A 15025-nucleotide genomic window follows, 5' to 3' on the forward strand; every position below is an offset into this window, starting at 1 on the left:
CCTCATTAAAAGCAGCCCAAGCACACTCCTGACCTGAGTGTTCTTGGAGATTCAGTGAGGGGCTTTTTTTGCTCTGTATCCTTTGTTCCTGCCTTTTAGAAAAGAACATTAAGGATGGTGTTACTGTAAAATGTAATGGAACTTCACTTCATGGGAACTAATATGAAGCTGTGACAGGACTAATGTTTTAATGTTTTAAAGTTTCCTGGGTTGGTGCCTTTCCTCTTACCTGTGTTGTAACCTTTGGCAAGTCACTTCATCTGGCAGTGCTTGCCATCTGCCTGTGAACAATGCATCAGTGCTTCTGAGTTTGAACTCTTTACAGAGGTGTTAATGTGCAGGCTGTCCTTACTCTTTAATAAAATCAGATGTGGTTAAGATAATTGTAATGGCATACTGCAATGCTCCTAAAATAATAAGCAATTGCTGCATGTTTTAATTGATATTTAATCATAAATGAACACTTCTTTAATTTATAGGAGTAAGTCAATCTCCATAATTCTTCTGGTGCACGCATTTTTAGTGCTGGTTTTATTAAATTAATTCTTCTGATATTTTCTGTTCTTACAGCAAAAGCGTGCCTCAAATGAACTCTTGTAAGAATTGCTGTATTGATGTCCAGAACTATTATAAATATTGATGTATCAAGTCACTGCTTTCATAGTTCCTACTGCTGTGTATCTTCCCCACAGACACAAATGCAAGGGGACAACTATGTTTATGATGCTTTTTAGTGACATCTGGCATTCTCACAGGAAGCCTGGTGCCTGCTTGTCTGTTCGGGGGAGCCACATTCATGACTCAAAGCCAAGCTGCAAAAGGGAACATTATTGTTACTAACTCTAAAGGAATGAATATGATCAGGAGTGAGGACTTGAAGTTAAAAGCAAGTGTTGATTTATTGAGTGTTGTTCCCTGTGAATAAAAGTCAAGCTTGGCCAGCTGGTGAAAGTATGGAGCTGTTGTTTCCTTCATGCACAGGAAGTCTCCTGACCTTGGCTTGGTTGTACTGATCACTCATTTCAGCTCACAGAAGGATTTGTCCTGGGACAATGTGCTGTTTGACTTCTCACAAAGCACAAAAGGTCCCATCTTCCACAGAAATTCTACCAAAAAACCACATAGCTTGTGTTCAACCCACCTTTGAGGTCCTGAACTAGTAACAGGAAATTGCATAATGTGACAGCTCAGTCACAGAATGCTGCAGTAGATTCATGTGAAATACAAACCTCTGTGCATCTTTAGTCTGCATTTCCAAAACGTTTGTATAATGAAATTACAGATTTATTAGATTAAGGATTCAGTAACACATAGATATGTAATAAATGTGCAAGATTTTAATGAATTTTCCATTGTTTCTTGAGGTTTGCTTGAAGCTGACTGGAATGTTCTGCACTTGAGATTTCTGGGCAGCAAGGTTGTATGAATCATCAGAATATTGAATGTATCAGTGCAGCAGCAGTTGTTGGATTTTCAAAGTAAGAGATATCTTCTGGTTCTTTGGAGTCCTTGCTTTCTTTAGCCATAACTGAGTATCCTGGACTCCAGCTGATAATCAGAAGGAAATTTTCTTCATGTTTTTGTGGGACAGATTTAATACAGCACAATATTTAGTACTGAGTCTCCAGTGCTGGAAGCCCCCTAAATATTTCAGTGGAGTGTGGGCCATTTGGTCAAGGATTGACTTTTTACCTAAGATTTAAAAATCTTGCCTTAAACAAGGTGGGCTATAAAGGCACAGATAAGAGCAGAAAAATTAAGTAGTTGTAATATGAAGTTAAAATGGCTTCTGGAGCAGGAACAAAGCACAGTGTCCTTGAGCAGAATGCTGCCTGTTCAACTGTTCTGCCCATGAGAACTCAGAACTGCCCAGAAAGGTTCTCTGCTATCCATTTTTCAAATGGGGGGCTTGTTACTATTGAGAAATAAAGGTTTCCTCATTTTGGTACTTGCAAATTAGCAGGGAGTGAGCTGAGGCAGAAGAAACTGGTGACATCTGTGCATTCCCTTCAGTGGGTGAATAATTCATAATTCCATATGCCACACATTTGAGCAGGCATCAGAGCACCTTATGGGGTATTTCCCAGTACAGATAAGAAAATGTTCAATTGAGGCTAACAGAATTAATATTCTTTTGCTGCAAGAAGAAAAAACTGTAATTTTCCTGCTTTCATATCAATTTACACAATGATAAAGATTAGGTTTACTCCTTGGTCACAGACTGAGAGTCTCATCACATCAGCTCCAGAACTAACTAAAGACTTCTGAATTAGTTATCTCTCATATGTTTACTTTTCAATTATAATTTCATTTATCAATGTCAAGTGAGTTGGTTGTAGACATTACATTGATAAGTAGCAAAATAAGTCAGGAAATTTGAAAGAACAGTAAGACATTTTAATTTTTTTTTTCAAGAAAACAAGAACAATTATTGTAAAATAATACAGTTTATATTATGATTTTTATTTCCAAAGCTTGTATTGATATGATAGTTTGAGGCACGTGAAAGAAACAGAAAAGCAAACACAGATAAGCTGACAAATTTAGCAATGAATGATGATACTGATTATCATGATTTTTACACCAAACACTGAAGTGTCATAGCATTTAGGAAACCTGATGCACTGCAGTCACTTGTCATGCAAAGCCTTTGCTCTGAGCTCTGTCCATTCAGGCTGTGTGCTGCTAAATATGCCCCAGAAAAGCTGCAGACTCCGAAGCTGCATCACACCTCAGTGACACATTCTGACCTGGTGTTGCACATGTTGTCAAACAAATCAGCTGTACAGTTAGAAAATGGGACAGGCATAATGAGAAAACACAGTGTACACTAATTCAAAAGCTTCTACACATCAGCTCTAAAGTGACCCATCAAAACTGGGTATTTTCCAAGCACCCCTTAATTCAGGATGTGTATTTCAATTCCTGCATGTCTCTGCAACAAGAGAAGGCAGGAAATTCCTGATGCCATAGTCAGATGAGCAAGCTTTCAGTTGGTAGATCAGTTCCAGCCAGATCTACCATATTTTGCCACAAAATAACATAAATATCAAGAGCAGAAAATCTGTATCAGCATTAGAAAGATTTTAGCTTCCAATATCCAGTATTTTCCTAATTTGTAAATAACTGGTTCTCATTGAAGCTAATTTCTCCTTTTTGATACATCGTGTGGTAGATAAACATGCCAGGAGCACTTAACCAGGCAAAACCACTTTTTTGTTGTTGTTTTAAAAGAATACATATAATGTAATGTGAAATAATCTTTGGTAACATTTAAAACTCAAGCATATAATACCTGCAAATCACATTTCAGATGTACATCTCTTTGCTGCAGGGTTTTTTTACTGCAATATCTTTTTCTTCTAGTAAAATTCTGGTTAGTAAAAAAATCCTATGAAATATTCCATGCTCTGTGCAAGAGGGGGTGTGAGGGTGGTCCTTAGAATTGTGTGGTATCCCCATAGATCTGAAATTCTTTGACTATATTTTCCATGGATCATCTTCTCACACAAATACAGGAATAGTCTTTAGTTTGTATGAAATAAGGAGCACTTGTATTTTCCAGCATGGAATGGTATGGTTGCTTGTTTCAGCTGTGTTTAGGGCCTGGAAAACATAAAGCAGACATTTTATTGTTCATCATTACCCAAATTTTAAGTCACATGATGGTTTTTTTCTCCTTTTCTTTGTCTTTCCTATCACCTCTGTGTTTCTCTTCCTAGTTTCAAGTTGGCTTTCTCCTGGTGCCCAGTATCTGCTCAGTTTCCTGGGGTTTTCTTACTTTCAGAGTTTGTAAAACTCTTTAGATTTGTGTGTCACCAAAAAATAAGGTAGAGATCACTCCCCAGTGTCTGGTATTTTCTGAGACCCCCATTGTTGGAAGGAGTGATGAATCTGACTCCATGTTCTCAGAAGGCTAATTTATTATTTTATGATCTATATTATATTAAAGAATGCTATACTAAACTATACTAAAGAATACAGAAAGGATCCTTACAGAAGGCTAAAAAGATAATAATGAAAACTCATTGCTCTTTCCAGAGTCCCCACACAGCCTGATCATGATTGGTCATTAAGTCAAAACAATTCACATGAAACCAATGAAACAATCACCTGTGGGTAAACAATCTCCAAACACATTCCAAAGCAGCAAAACACAGGAGAAGCAAATCAGATAATTATTGTTTTGCTTTTTCTCTGAGGCTTCTCAGCTTCCCAGGAGAAAAATCCTGGGCAAGGGGATTTTTCCAGAAAATATGACAGTGACACCCAATGTTCACATGTTATCCACTACTTCTGGAACCTGTTGTAGTCCCTAGTGAATGCCTCTGTTCCCCAGAGTAATCTTGGCCCCAAGCACCTGATATTATAACAGTATGTGCACACTGGCTGGGAAGATCTTCTGAAGCACATGAGAGAGCATGCAGACACCATACCACACTGGCAGCTCTTGCTGAGTCTGTCTAAGGCACTGTAAACCAGGAAAATGAGTTGTTTTTGTCAAAACAGAAACCTTAGAAATTTCCCAAGTGATTCCTGTGACCCTGCTCAGAGGAAGATGCTTGAAGAAAAAGCCTGATGAGCAATTTACTTACGAGTACCTGCCTGACATCTTCCTCACAACTGCAATTATTATTCCTGCAAGGATTCCAACTGCAACAATGATTCCAATAATTATTCCAAGCAGTGCAATTGTTCCCAGGCCACCTGAAAGAAGAAATTGGGAATGTTAGTATGTATCTCATGGAGACCATTGATAAGAGGCTACTGATAGACCTGGTGCTGTTCTGCTGCATTCTACTCCTTGGGGAAATTTCTTTTTGTCTTGTGAATTCTAAAGTAGATTTGGATGTTCACCAGCCTGGTGTTGTATTTGGATTCCCCCCAGATGAAGGAAGGAATGATGAATCTGACTCCATGTTCTCAGAAGGCTAATTTATTATTTTATGATACTATATTATATTAAAGAACGCTGTACTAAACTATACTAAAGTATACAGGAAGGATATTTACAGAAGGCTAAAAAGATAATAATGAAAACTCATGACTCTTTCCAGAGTCCTGACACAGCTTGGCCCTGATTGGTCATTGAGTCAAAACAACTCACACCAGAATTCAATGGAACAATCACCTGTGGGTAAACAATCTCCAAACACACTCCAAACGAGCAAAACACAGAAGCAAATGAAATAAGAATTGTTTTCCTTTTCTCTGAGGCTTCTTGGCTTCCCAGGAGAAAAATCCTGGGCAAAGGGATTTTTCAGAAAATGTGAATGCCACAGTCTGGAGCCATGCCTTTGGGCTGAAGGGCTCCATAGGGATGTGGATATGGAGACAGTGAGCTGGTGACCCAGGGAAAGCAGCTCAGGGAGCAGCTGTGCCTCTCCTGGAACCTTTATTTAATGGCATGGGCACAGGAAGGGCTGCTGGAAGGGGAATTGCCTGGCAGTTGCATTTCTCCCTTGTCTTTGTAAGCAAATCTTGTCTTTAATACCTTCATCAGTTTTCTCTGTTTCCCCACTCCGTTCACCTGTAAAGGCAGAAAGACAATAATTACTCCCTCTGCTTTGCACACTGTTGCCTTCCAATCTGAAAGGCTATATCCAAAACTTTTATTGACTTTGCCACAATGGTTTGAGCTTGTTCCTTTGATAGAAAGTGAGCAAATGAAGTTTGAGAGAGTATTTGAGATTTCCAGATATTGTTTAGTAGATGGCAGTATAACTTTGAAGTGTAAAAATAGAAATGAAAGGGATTTTTTACCATCAACAGTTTCTGTGTTAACTTCATAAGCAGTAGCATTTTCAATTTCTCCATCCTGGATGAAGGCACTTTCTGTGGTCTTCAGTTCTCCAAACTGCAAAACATTTATTACATTGTGTAGTCTTGTGGGCAATGACAAGGGGGAAAGAGGGAAAAAACCCCTTCAGTACATTCAGTCTACATGTATAAAGCAACATTTAAATTTCTTGATCTGTCAGGTGTGGATACTTGTTTAGCAGTCACCTCTCATGTTTGACTTGTGTACAGAGACCAAACAAACCAAGATAAGCTGATTTGTCTCCCCAGCTAGAGGATTTCTACATCAGATCTCTTGGTAGAATCGCAGAAGATGTAGAAGGCTGCAGAATTTTGCAGACCTGCCTTTTTACAGTGGGTTTTTGTAAATTAGTTTTTGAGGTTAGTTTGACTGAAACTCTTTGAGAGATACTGAATTGGAAGAGGTGGGAAGTGGCAGTGAATAAGAAGGTAACATAAAGGATCTTTTATTTAGCATTATATACTCACAATTGTTGGTACTTCTTCAAATTCTGTGTCATTTCTGTCTCTGAAATCACTTGTTGCACTTTCTTCTCCTTCTAGAACTGAGCTTGCTGCATAAAATTTTAGAAAATTAGTCAGAATTTTCCTTGGTAAATGTTCTGACTCCTCTGAGAAATAAACTTTATTAAACATGACCTCTGTGTGGTGTTCTGTCTCCCTGCCCTTGCCCACATGGGAATGGGAAATTATTTGAAATAAGCTTGAATTCTGTTATACTCTTGCCCAAAGCAGTAGGACAAAAAGCTGAAGCCATCACTTAACTCTGGTACAACCTTGAAACATCCTGGTTACTAGCATTTTGTCCAAGAAATTATTTTCTTTTTTATTAGAAAAAGTTTCTCCAAAGTGGATGTGATGATTCCAGATTTCAAGCTAAGCATTACCTTCTGTATTGGGATAGATTCCTTCAAGCATCTTCCATTTTCTAAAATAGTAAAAGCTTTCTCCCATCTTTCAGCTCAGCCCCAGCTGCAATCTTTCTTTTTAGACCTGCCTTCAATGCTTATGTGTGCAGCTATAGTTTGGAAATATTCCTACACAAATCAGTCCTGAGGCTTTCCTGAAGCTGCAAACCTTATTTGGCATAATTTAAATTTTTAGATAACAATGTAATGGTTGCTTGTTGGGTTTTTTTTATTCTAGACCTCTGGCTCATCTGTGCTCATTGATAAAATGGATATTTAGATTTTGGCTCACACAGTGCTGTTAATTCAGAAATAGAGCCAGAATTCATGGGTAGGGAAATGAGCTGGAATAAGGTAGAACAGGAAAGGTAGGGCAGTGTGGAGATAACTGGCAGTACCAAGAATGTGCTGAAAACCTGAAAACCTAACTATCATTTAATTCCATTTTGTGCTGATTCATAAACCTGTGGCAGGCAGAGTGTGATGTTAATGTGCTGTGAGAGCTCCTGGGAGTTTGTAATTCCTGGTGAATTTCAGATAGCAGCGCTGAAATTTAAGCAAACAGCTAATAGTAGATGTCCTGAGCAAGTACTTGAGGGAAATAAAGCACTGAAAACTTCTTTCCTGGACTCCAATTTTGCATCTAACTTCTATTTATCAAAGCAACCAGATCAGAAGAAGGACAACTCTTGATGGTTCTTTTAAAAAATGAAAATTACTGTACCATTTGAATATCTTAGGTATGAGAAATATTCACCTCTTGGTTTTAGTAAATCATAACACTTTCTACTAATGACACTTTTTATTTTATTTATAATTAGAAACATTCTCACCTGCTCTGCATGTGAAGTTGGACAATTTCTGAATTGCTAGATTGATTCCAAATACTTTTTATGGAAAACTTTACTACTTCTAAATGCACTCCACTTGTTTTATAAATGATATGGAGGCAAGTAAACAGCTTTTTTTCTGTGACTGAAATAGAAAGGATGGGCATTTTGCTTGATAGCAGCCAAAAATAAATAAAAAGGGTAGAATCTCTTTGGATCAGCTGAGCAGACATCACTCAGAAATTGTTTTTCTTTAATTGTGAGTTCTGTTTAAAATTCGTTCATTTTTACCTGTCCCTTTTAATATGAATATGTTATTTCAAATAAAATAGCCAATATTTAATTTTAAAATTGGTAAAAAAATGTACTGGCAGCTTAGAGAAAATTTTTTAACCAGAAGATGAATGATTTGCCATTGAGAAAAATAACCCCTGGTTTTGCTTGAAACTCTCATTTGAATTCTACTGGAAACTTGCAAATATTTTTCCTTGGCTTCCAAAACTGTTTTCTGAACCAAACTAGAAAATTTTTATCCATCTCAACCAATATAAGACTGAGAGCTTTGTCCCATTTCTAAGAGAGCAAACACTGAACTAAACTTAGATTTCTAATTCCATGTTTACTGAACTAAATAGAATTTTATATTTCTGTGTCCTTATAAACCTGAATACAGATGCAGTTGCTATTTAGGAGCCAAAAGGGTGTGCAGGTAGGACTTTAGGCAGTAGTGGATTAAGAAACTACATTCATGTTGTGCCAACATGAGGCCAAATATAGTGGCTAATTAAGCCAGTCTCCCAGAAATCACTTAATAATCCGTGGAAAGACTAGAACAGGGTAAATCACATTCCAAATTAGATGGTAAAAATAATGGCTTGGTCATTTTTGATTGAAATACCCTAGGTATTATTGAAGTTGCATAAAGTGGGCTGACTTTTTTTTGTATATTTAGACACTCTAAATATCAGTGCAATTTAAGGTATAGCACTATTTTATAATCCTTATTTTTTGCTAATTACCTTTAAAATAATGTGATGTACAATCACAGCTATGTACATGTTAAGTGTGAACAAAGAAACAGCAATAGAACTCAGCAGCCCAAATGTGTATGGATCAGTTTACTTTGTAATCCCAGTCAGAGCTGAAGAAACATCCTTTATTCACTTGTTGAAAATAAGTAAAGATGGAGAAAACCAATTACTAGAGGAAAATCCCCCAGTAGAAGGTGAAATAAATTTTGTATGTTAACAAGCAGCTTATTGGGAGAAGCTGCTTATACTCCTGGCATGGCAGCAGCTTTCAGCCCTGAAAATTGCCTGATAGTGAAGGCAGGAAAGGAAAGCATGTCACACAGAAAATGTGAAGAAAATCAGTGAATGTCACAAAGAAACATAAAATAATTTTTCTTTGTGTGATGCTTGTTGCAGATTCTTGGCCATGAGTGGCAAGAAAACCTATTTCAGTGCCTTTGCCCTCTCAGTACTGATTGACAAAAGGAGGTGGCCCAGATTAATCTTGCCTAATTTTAGGTTCTTAATAAAGACACCTAAATAAAGTGTCTACTTGCCCTTATCTTCTTTGATAGCCTGCAGGGAAAAATAAATACCTCTGGAAGATAAATCAGCTCACCTGAGATTTGGGTCATCCTCGGTAGTGCTGCCTTTCCTTAATTGCAAAGGGGAACTGGAATATGGCTTCCCTATGAACTGCCCAAGGCTCAGACTGATCTGATCTGTTTTCTGTCGCTCTGGAGGTCTTGTTCCAGCCCTGTTCAAGCTGAAATTCTGTATCTGATGCAGAATAATCCCTGGACTCTATTTCCAGGTTCATTTTAGACTGACAGCGGAGGTGGCTGGCTGGTGGTTAGACACTACCAAACTATTACCCAGAGAAAGACTGGCAGGCAATTTTTATCAGTGTTCTGCATTTGTAGGAAGGAACACTGGCTGCTAGACAGCTCTTTGTCAGAGAAAGTCACAATTAAGTTAAATATTGAAAGGGAATTGGGACACACTACTGGACTTCAAGCTTCTTTCACTGTACCCAGTACAAGGCTCAGCACCATTGCCCCCAAAGAGGATGGAAATGGGACTGAAGGGGTGTGTGCTTGTGTCATTTCTGGATTTCATCTGATGTGGGCCAAATGTAGCAAGAGTCAGGCCTGAGTGGTGCTTCTGCATGTGTTCTTAATATTATCTTAGAGAAGGTTGTAAATAAAAACATTGCCTCACAGTGCTGGGCTGTCTCCAAGGAGCCCCCTCTGTTTGCAGCTATATGTTGCTGCAGATGTGAATTAATCATTGCATCCCTTTCTGCCAAAGCTCCAGCTGGGAGCCTTTCAGTTCAAAGTCCCAGCTGCTCTCAGGCTGCAGCTTCTCACACCAGGACAAAATTTGATGTCTTTAAAAGTTTAATACTACTTTGAAAAACCTCCCATGCTTAAGCATCCCATGACCCACTTACGGGAAGCTGAGCTCACTACTTCCATGCACAGAGTGACAGTTTACTAGAGAAACCTCTTAGAGCTGCTCTCAAAGCACAGTGGTTGTGTTGGAAAGGAGAGGGAGTTGTAAAACTGTCGTTCATTAGCATTTCTTTCAGGTATCTCCAAAACCAACAAAGATATTTCTGAAGATGAAATATGGTGTAGGATCTTGCTTCTCTCCTTGCATAAACCTAAATAAACCCAAACCCTTGTGGGTAAAGGCAGTTGTAAGCCTGTATTTTAGCTTAGTCCTTGAAATAGTAAGCCCTCAAAATAGAATGTTTCCATTTCTGATAAGAGACCAGGAGATAAAAATGGCAGACCTTAAAGGATTCCCTCCAGCAAGAACTGCAATAATCTTTTGCTCATTGCCCTCTGCTTCTACATGAAAAAAAAAACAACCAAAAACCAAAAACCCAAAAAACCCCAGCTTCAGTTATTTATAACAGCAAAAAATATTAACTAGCAGAGAGTTTAGCAGGATGGGTCACTTGGGACATATCACTTTTCTGTTGGAGATGTAACAGAGCAAACATCTGGAGCTGACTGATGGTTTTCAGTATCTGCTTCCGGAATTGGTACAGACTAAGGGGTGTTGTTTGAAAGACTGAGTATGGATGAGTGTGTTGGCCTTCCTGTTTTGACTGGATATTATTCAGCATTTATGTCCTGATACAGGAATTCCCTTCCTGCAGAAGTATTCCTCACTTAGAGACCTTAATTTGATTGTGAGCAAACTGAGTCTTAGTTAATTTGATTGTGAGCAAACTAGTTTTCCTGATATGGGAATTCTCTTCCTGCAGAAGTATTCCTCACTTAGAGACCTTAATTTGATTGTGAGCAAACTGAGTCTTAGTCAGGATCTCATAATTGGTTTTGTTGTAGTTCATTGAAAATTTCTATTCATGGTGGTGGAGGTTGAACAAAAATGCTTGATTTGCAAGGGATCTGCCTTTTCAATACAGCAGCTCTGTAATTTTCAAAAGCAGTTTTGTCTGTGATTTGGCTTCATCCTCAATTTAAGTGTATTCCAGAGTCATGTCCAAAACCTACATCATTAGATTAATTTTGTCTGAGAATAATTTTCCATTATTTTTATACTTTTGGATTTATTTTTTTTTTAAGTATACAGGTGTCTCCTTTGTTGTGAAATCATTCAACATTACCAAATCCAAGCCACAAAATTTTTTGCACTTTGAAAATGCAAGGGTTTGAAGAATAAAATATGGTGGATTCTGGGGTTTGGATTTTACAGCTTGAATCTTTGGACAGTTACAATTTTCGAACTTCAGAAAAGTAGGGAAGATTGTTAATGAGAACTGAAATTCTCATTTGTGCCTGGGGCTCCTGCAAGGTCATATCTGCAGTATCCAGAGAGCTCTGTGTCCTTGGCCTGTTTGGGGCCACAACATTGGCATTTTCTTTCTCTGTAAATTCTTTCTGGAAGCTGGAGTAATCTGTCATGTCCTTAAAAATCCCCTGGCGTGTATTTAAGTGTCTAGACTGTTGTTCAGGAGGAAGTATGTACTGTGTAAATCCTGAAGTGCTTTCTGCATTTTCCTTAGACAAAGACTGACAGCTCTGCTATATATAACAAAGGAAGCTGGATGACAGAACACCAGAAACTTTGGGAAGTATCTGCCAGTTGGGAAAATGGTCATGAAGCACAAGGAAGGATTTAGCACAGCCTAATTTAGAGTATGACTGACTTTGGTCAGGTATTCCATGTAGCATGTGATGACAATGCTTTGCTGAACTGTCAGAAACATTTCCTTTGGTCACCACACCCTGCTGCAGATGGGTTTTATTGCTGGGGCTGGCTCAGCCAGAGGAACTGTCCTGGTTTGAAAACCTGGTTTAAAGCCAGAGTTTAAATCCGCAGCGCCAAAGTGGCAAAGAACCACTCGGCTGCTCCTCAAGTAATTCACATGTCTGAATGTTACAATATTGCACTGCCAGAAAAGCAAACCGAAATGTGCTTTAAATGGGCAGATAGAGAGAAGCAACTTTTCAAGCGCTTGGTGTGTGTAATGACCCCCAACCAGAGTCACGAAACAAAGCCAGAAGAGGAAAAGCTGCAAACTTCCTAAGCTTTGTCTTCTGCATGGTGAAATCAGCCACAGAGCTGTGGGCATTAGGAAGGAAATGACAAACTCCATTACAGGACATTCCTTTAAAATATTCCTTGCAGAGCTAGAGATGAGTATTCCAAATTTATGCTTTTAATAATGTTGCTGTGTCAACATCTGCTTTCTTGTCTACTAAGCACACTAACCTCAGACTTGTTATCCCATGAAGATGGGATAAAATTACTTTTTTTTGAGATTTGCTGCCCCGTGACCCTGATCAGTGAGGGGTGGAACAACAAGGTTGGGCTGGTGATCAAGGTGTAAATGCCTCTTGTATCTTGCTGTAAAGTGGCAGAATCACAGAACTTTCAGTCTTTTGATGCATGGCTGGCTAGGAAGAAGAGCTGCAGCCAAAACAAAGAAAAAATACAAAACTTGGTGTAAGGGATCATCAGATTGGGCAGATGTGCAGCACAAAGCAGACGTCTGCTTACAAATACTGGGATATGTAAATGCAAATGAAAAGAATTAAGAAATGACCTCTACTAGTAATAAACTAATCTTTCCCCTAAATGACTTCCTTCCATGGACTCTGAGGCTGCAGCTGTGCGCCCTTTCACAGCTGCCTTGTTGTAGATTACTAACCCTTTGTATCTGCAAGCAGAATGTTTTGCAGATTCCTCAACTCATTTGTTTGAAAAACTCATGCCAGACCCGGAACTGGAAACTCTTAGGTGTTAATTCTGTCCCCACAGTGATTTTTGACTACCCACTTCAAATTGCCATGCAGCAGGCAAGTTCCTTTCAAATGTGTTTAGTCGGACTTCTATACTCCACTAACAATAGACTAATGTTTGGATGGGTTTCATAGTCATAAAAACATTTTAATGTGGGTTTGGAATTAAGTGTGTCCCCATTACAAATCTAGTAATGTCTCAAGCTCTCCTAACACATGCTTGCCTGAAAATGGTGCTGGTGTAACAGCTGAATTGTGCCCTCACTAAGGATTATTCTGATGCTGGATGTTGTAGTGTTTGTAATCAACAAGTACAAGGATGGAAAAAACATGAGGAAGTCATAAAGCAACATGAGAATGTGCTCAGCATCAGCCTCTATGTCCTTTGAGAGGTTTTGGCCAAGCTTCTGAGATGGAGAGTTGGAAATCAATAGTGCATTTGTCTCTTATTTTTTCTCCATTTATTTCTCTTTAGCTCATCCCGGCATACCTATACTCCCAATCCCACATTTTTTCTGAAACTCTGTGTAACAAATTGTGCACTGCAGAGCTCTGAGCTTTGCTGTGGGAATAATCCCCATGGAGGGGATGGTCTATGCACACACAGATCAGAGGGGCCCTTTGAGAGGATCTGGGAGGCAGGATCTGGCAGCATCTGGGTTCATCCTGCAGTCCTTGACCACATCCAGACAAAAAGCAAACAAACCAACAAAATAAACGTGCCACTGAGCCAGCCCCTGTGCCCCAGCTGGGCCACCAGCCACAGTGGGCATTTCTGTGGTCCTTGTGTGGCTCACCTCAAGTGACACATGGAGAAACACCACACGGTCCTGTTGAAGCCTCACAGCCTGAAAACCTTCCTGCGCTGCCTCATCATCTACCTAAATGCTTTCCAGGTTCTTTGCTGCTTTGGTTTTTTTGCCTTTTTTTTTTTTTCAGATGATTTACAAGTCCTTGATCTGAGGTAAATGCACAGATTCAGTAGAAACTGCTGAACTGCAGGAGCTGAGAATCTGGCCTCTCTGTTTCCAGTTTGAGTTAATGAAAGGTCCACTTGTAAGCCCTTAAATATGACTCTTTTCTTCGTTTGTGAAGTTACAGATTCAAAAACTAACTGTCAGAATACAGATGTGCAAACTTCCCTGGTAATTTTAAATTTTAAAATCAGATAATTTTTTTCCTTGCCCAGCTGAGGAGAAATTGAATTTTATTTGTTCTGTGCTGTCTTTCACAAAGATTCTGCAAAATTCAGACTTGCAGACCCTACTAACTGAGATTCAGCAAGATTATTTTCTCCTTTCTGTGATAATAACTTTGGGTATTGGACATGTAAAGTTAGATTCATGTGGGACATGTGTGAGAGTACCCCTCATTCTTCATGCAGGATGAAAGGTTGTGCAGCACTTATTTAGTAGAAAACTGGGTCCCTTTTGAGTCAAATGTGACTATTCCATTTGCTTTTACCACCAGCAGTTACAAAGTTTGATTTTCAAAAGGCTCTAGAGTTGCCTGATTTTATTGTTTAGTTTTGCCACTGCAACAGTGACAGGGTTTGGGTAAATCAGGACTGTTTTGAAACAATCTTTTCTTGTGGTTTTGTCAATTCTCTTGGTTATGATTTTGAAAAACTTTTTAGTCTTTCACAGCTGACTGTAAACTTCAATTTCCTTTCTTATGATAGAAACACTTTTAATCTGAATTATCCTGCCCCATGTTCTTACTTTCAGTCCAAACCAAACATAACATGACCTTGTATAAACCTGCCTTGCATAAGGAAATAAAATCTACTATTTGCCTCTAGGTAAGATCAGGCACATGGGCAGTTGATACAGCCCAGGTGACATGTGGTATCTTGTTAAACAATCATGTTAAATTTTGTTCATGTTATGTGACAGCCAACAGAGTAATCTCCCTCCCTGCAATGATACAGCACCATGGAAAGATTTGGAATCAGGAAATGTGTTGTGTCTGCAAAGCACTGCTTTGGATGCTTGTTGAGGCCAACTTCCATCTCAGTCCTTTGGTCTGATTCTGTGTGTGAAGATTTGCCTGAGTTTTGGCATGCTGAATCAGATCACCAAAATGTATCTGCTAATATGATAATGATGATTAATAGAAATAATATTAATAATTTTAATAATAGTAATAATAATGATCCTTTTGGAAATTGAAAATAT

General features: G+C 38.7%; 1 protein-coding gene across 3 annotated transcripts in view; it reads right to left on the reverse strand.

Annotated features, from left to right (window-relative positions):
* Window positions 1-2375: 2375 nt before the first annotated feature.
* PDPN (podoplanin) overlaps window positions 2376-15025 on the reverse strand; it is a 15015-nt gene continuing 2365 nt past the window's right edge. The window contains exons 2-6 of one of the 3 annotated variants that reach the window (XM_031062351.1): window positions 6289-6374; window positions 5764-5857; window positions 5495-5530; window positions 4596-4707; window positions 2376-3606 (exon numbers count right to left, since the gene is read on the reverse strand). In XM_031062351.1, coding sequence (XP_030918211.1) covers window positions 3600-3606; window positions 4596-4707; window positions 5495-5530; window positions 5764-5857; window positions 6289-6374 — 335 coding nt within the window. In that variant the 3' untranslated portion in view covers window positions 2376-3599. The remainder of the gene's footprint in view (window positions 3607-4595; window positions 4708-5494; window positions 5531-5763; window positions 5858-6288; window positions 6375-15025) is intronic. The other 2 variants (XM_031062349.1, XM_031062350.1) reach the window with 2 other exon arrangements.

The sequence above is a fragment of the Geospiza fortis genome, unplaced genomic scaffold (genome assembly GCF_000277835.1).
Source record: "Geospiza fortis unplaced genomic scaffold, GeoFor_1.0 scaffold132, whole genome shotgun sequence".
Classification (NCBI taxonomy): Eukaryota; Metazoa; Chordata; class Aves; order Passeriformes; family Thraupidae; genus Geospiza; species Geospiza fortis.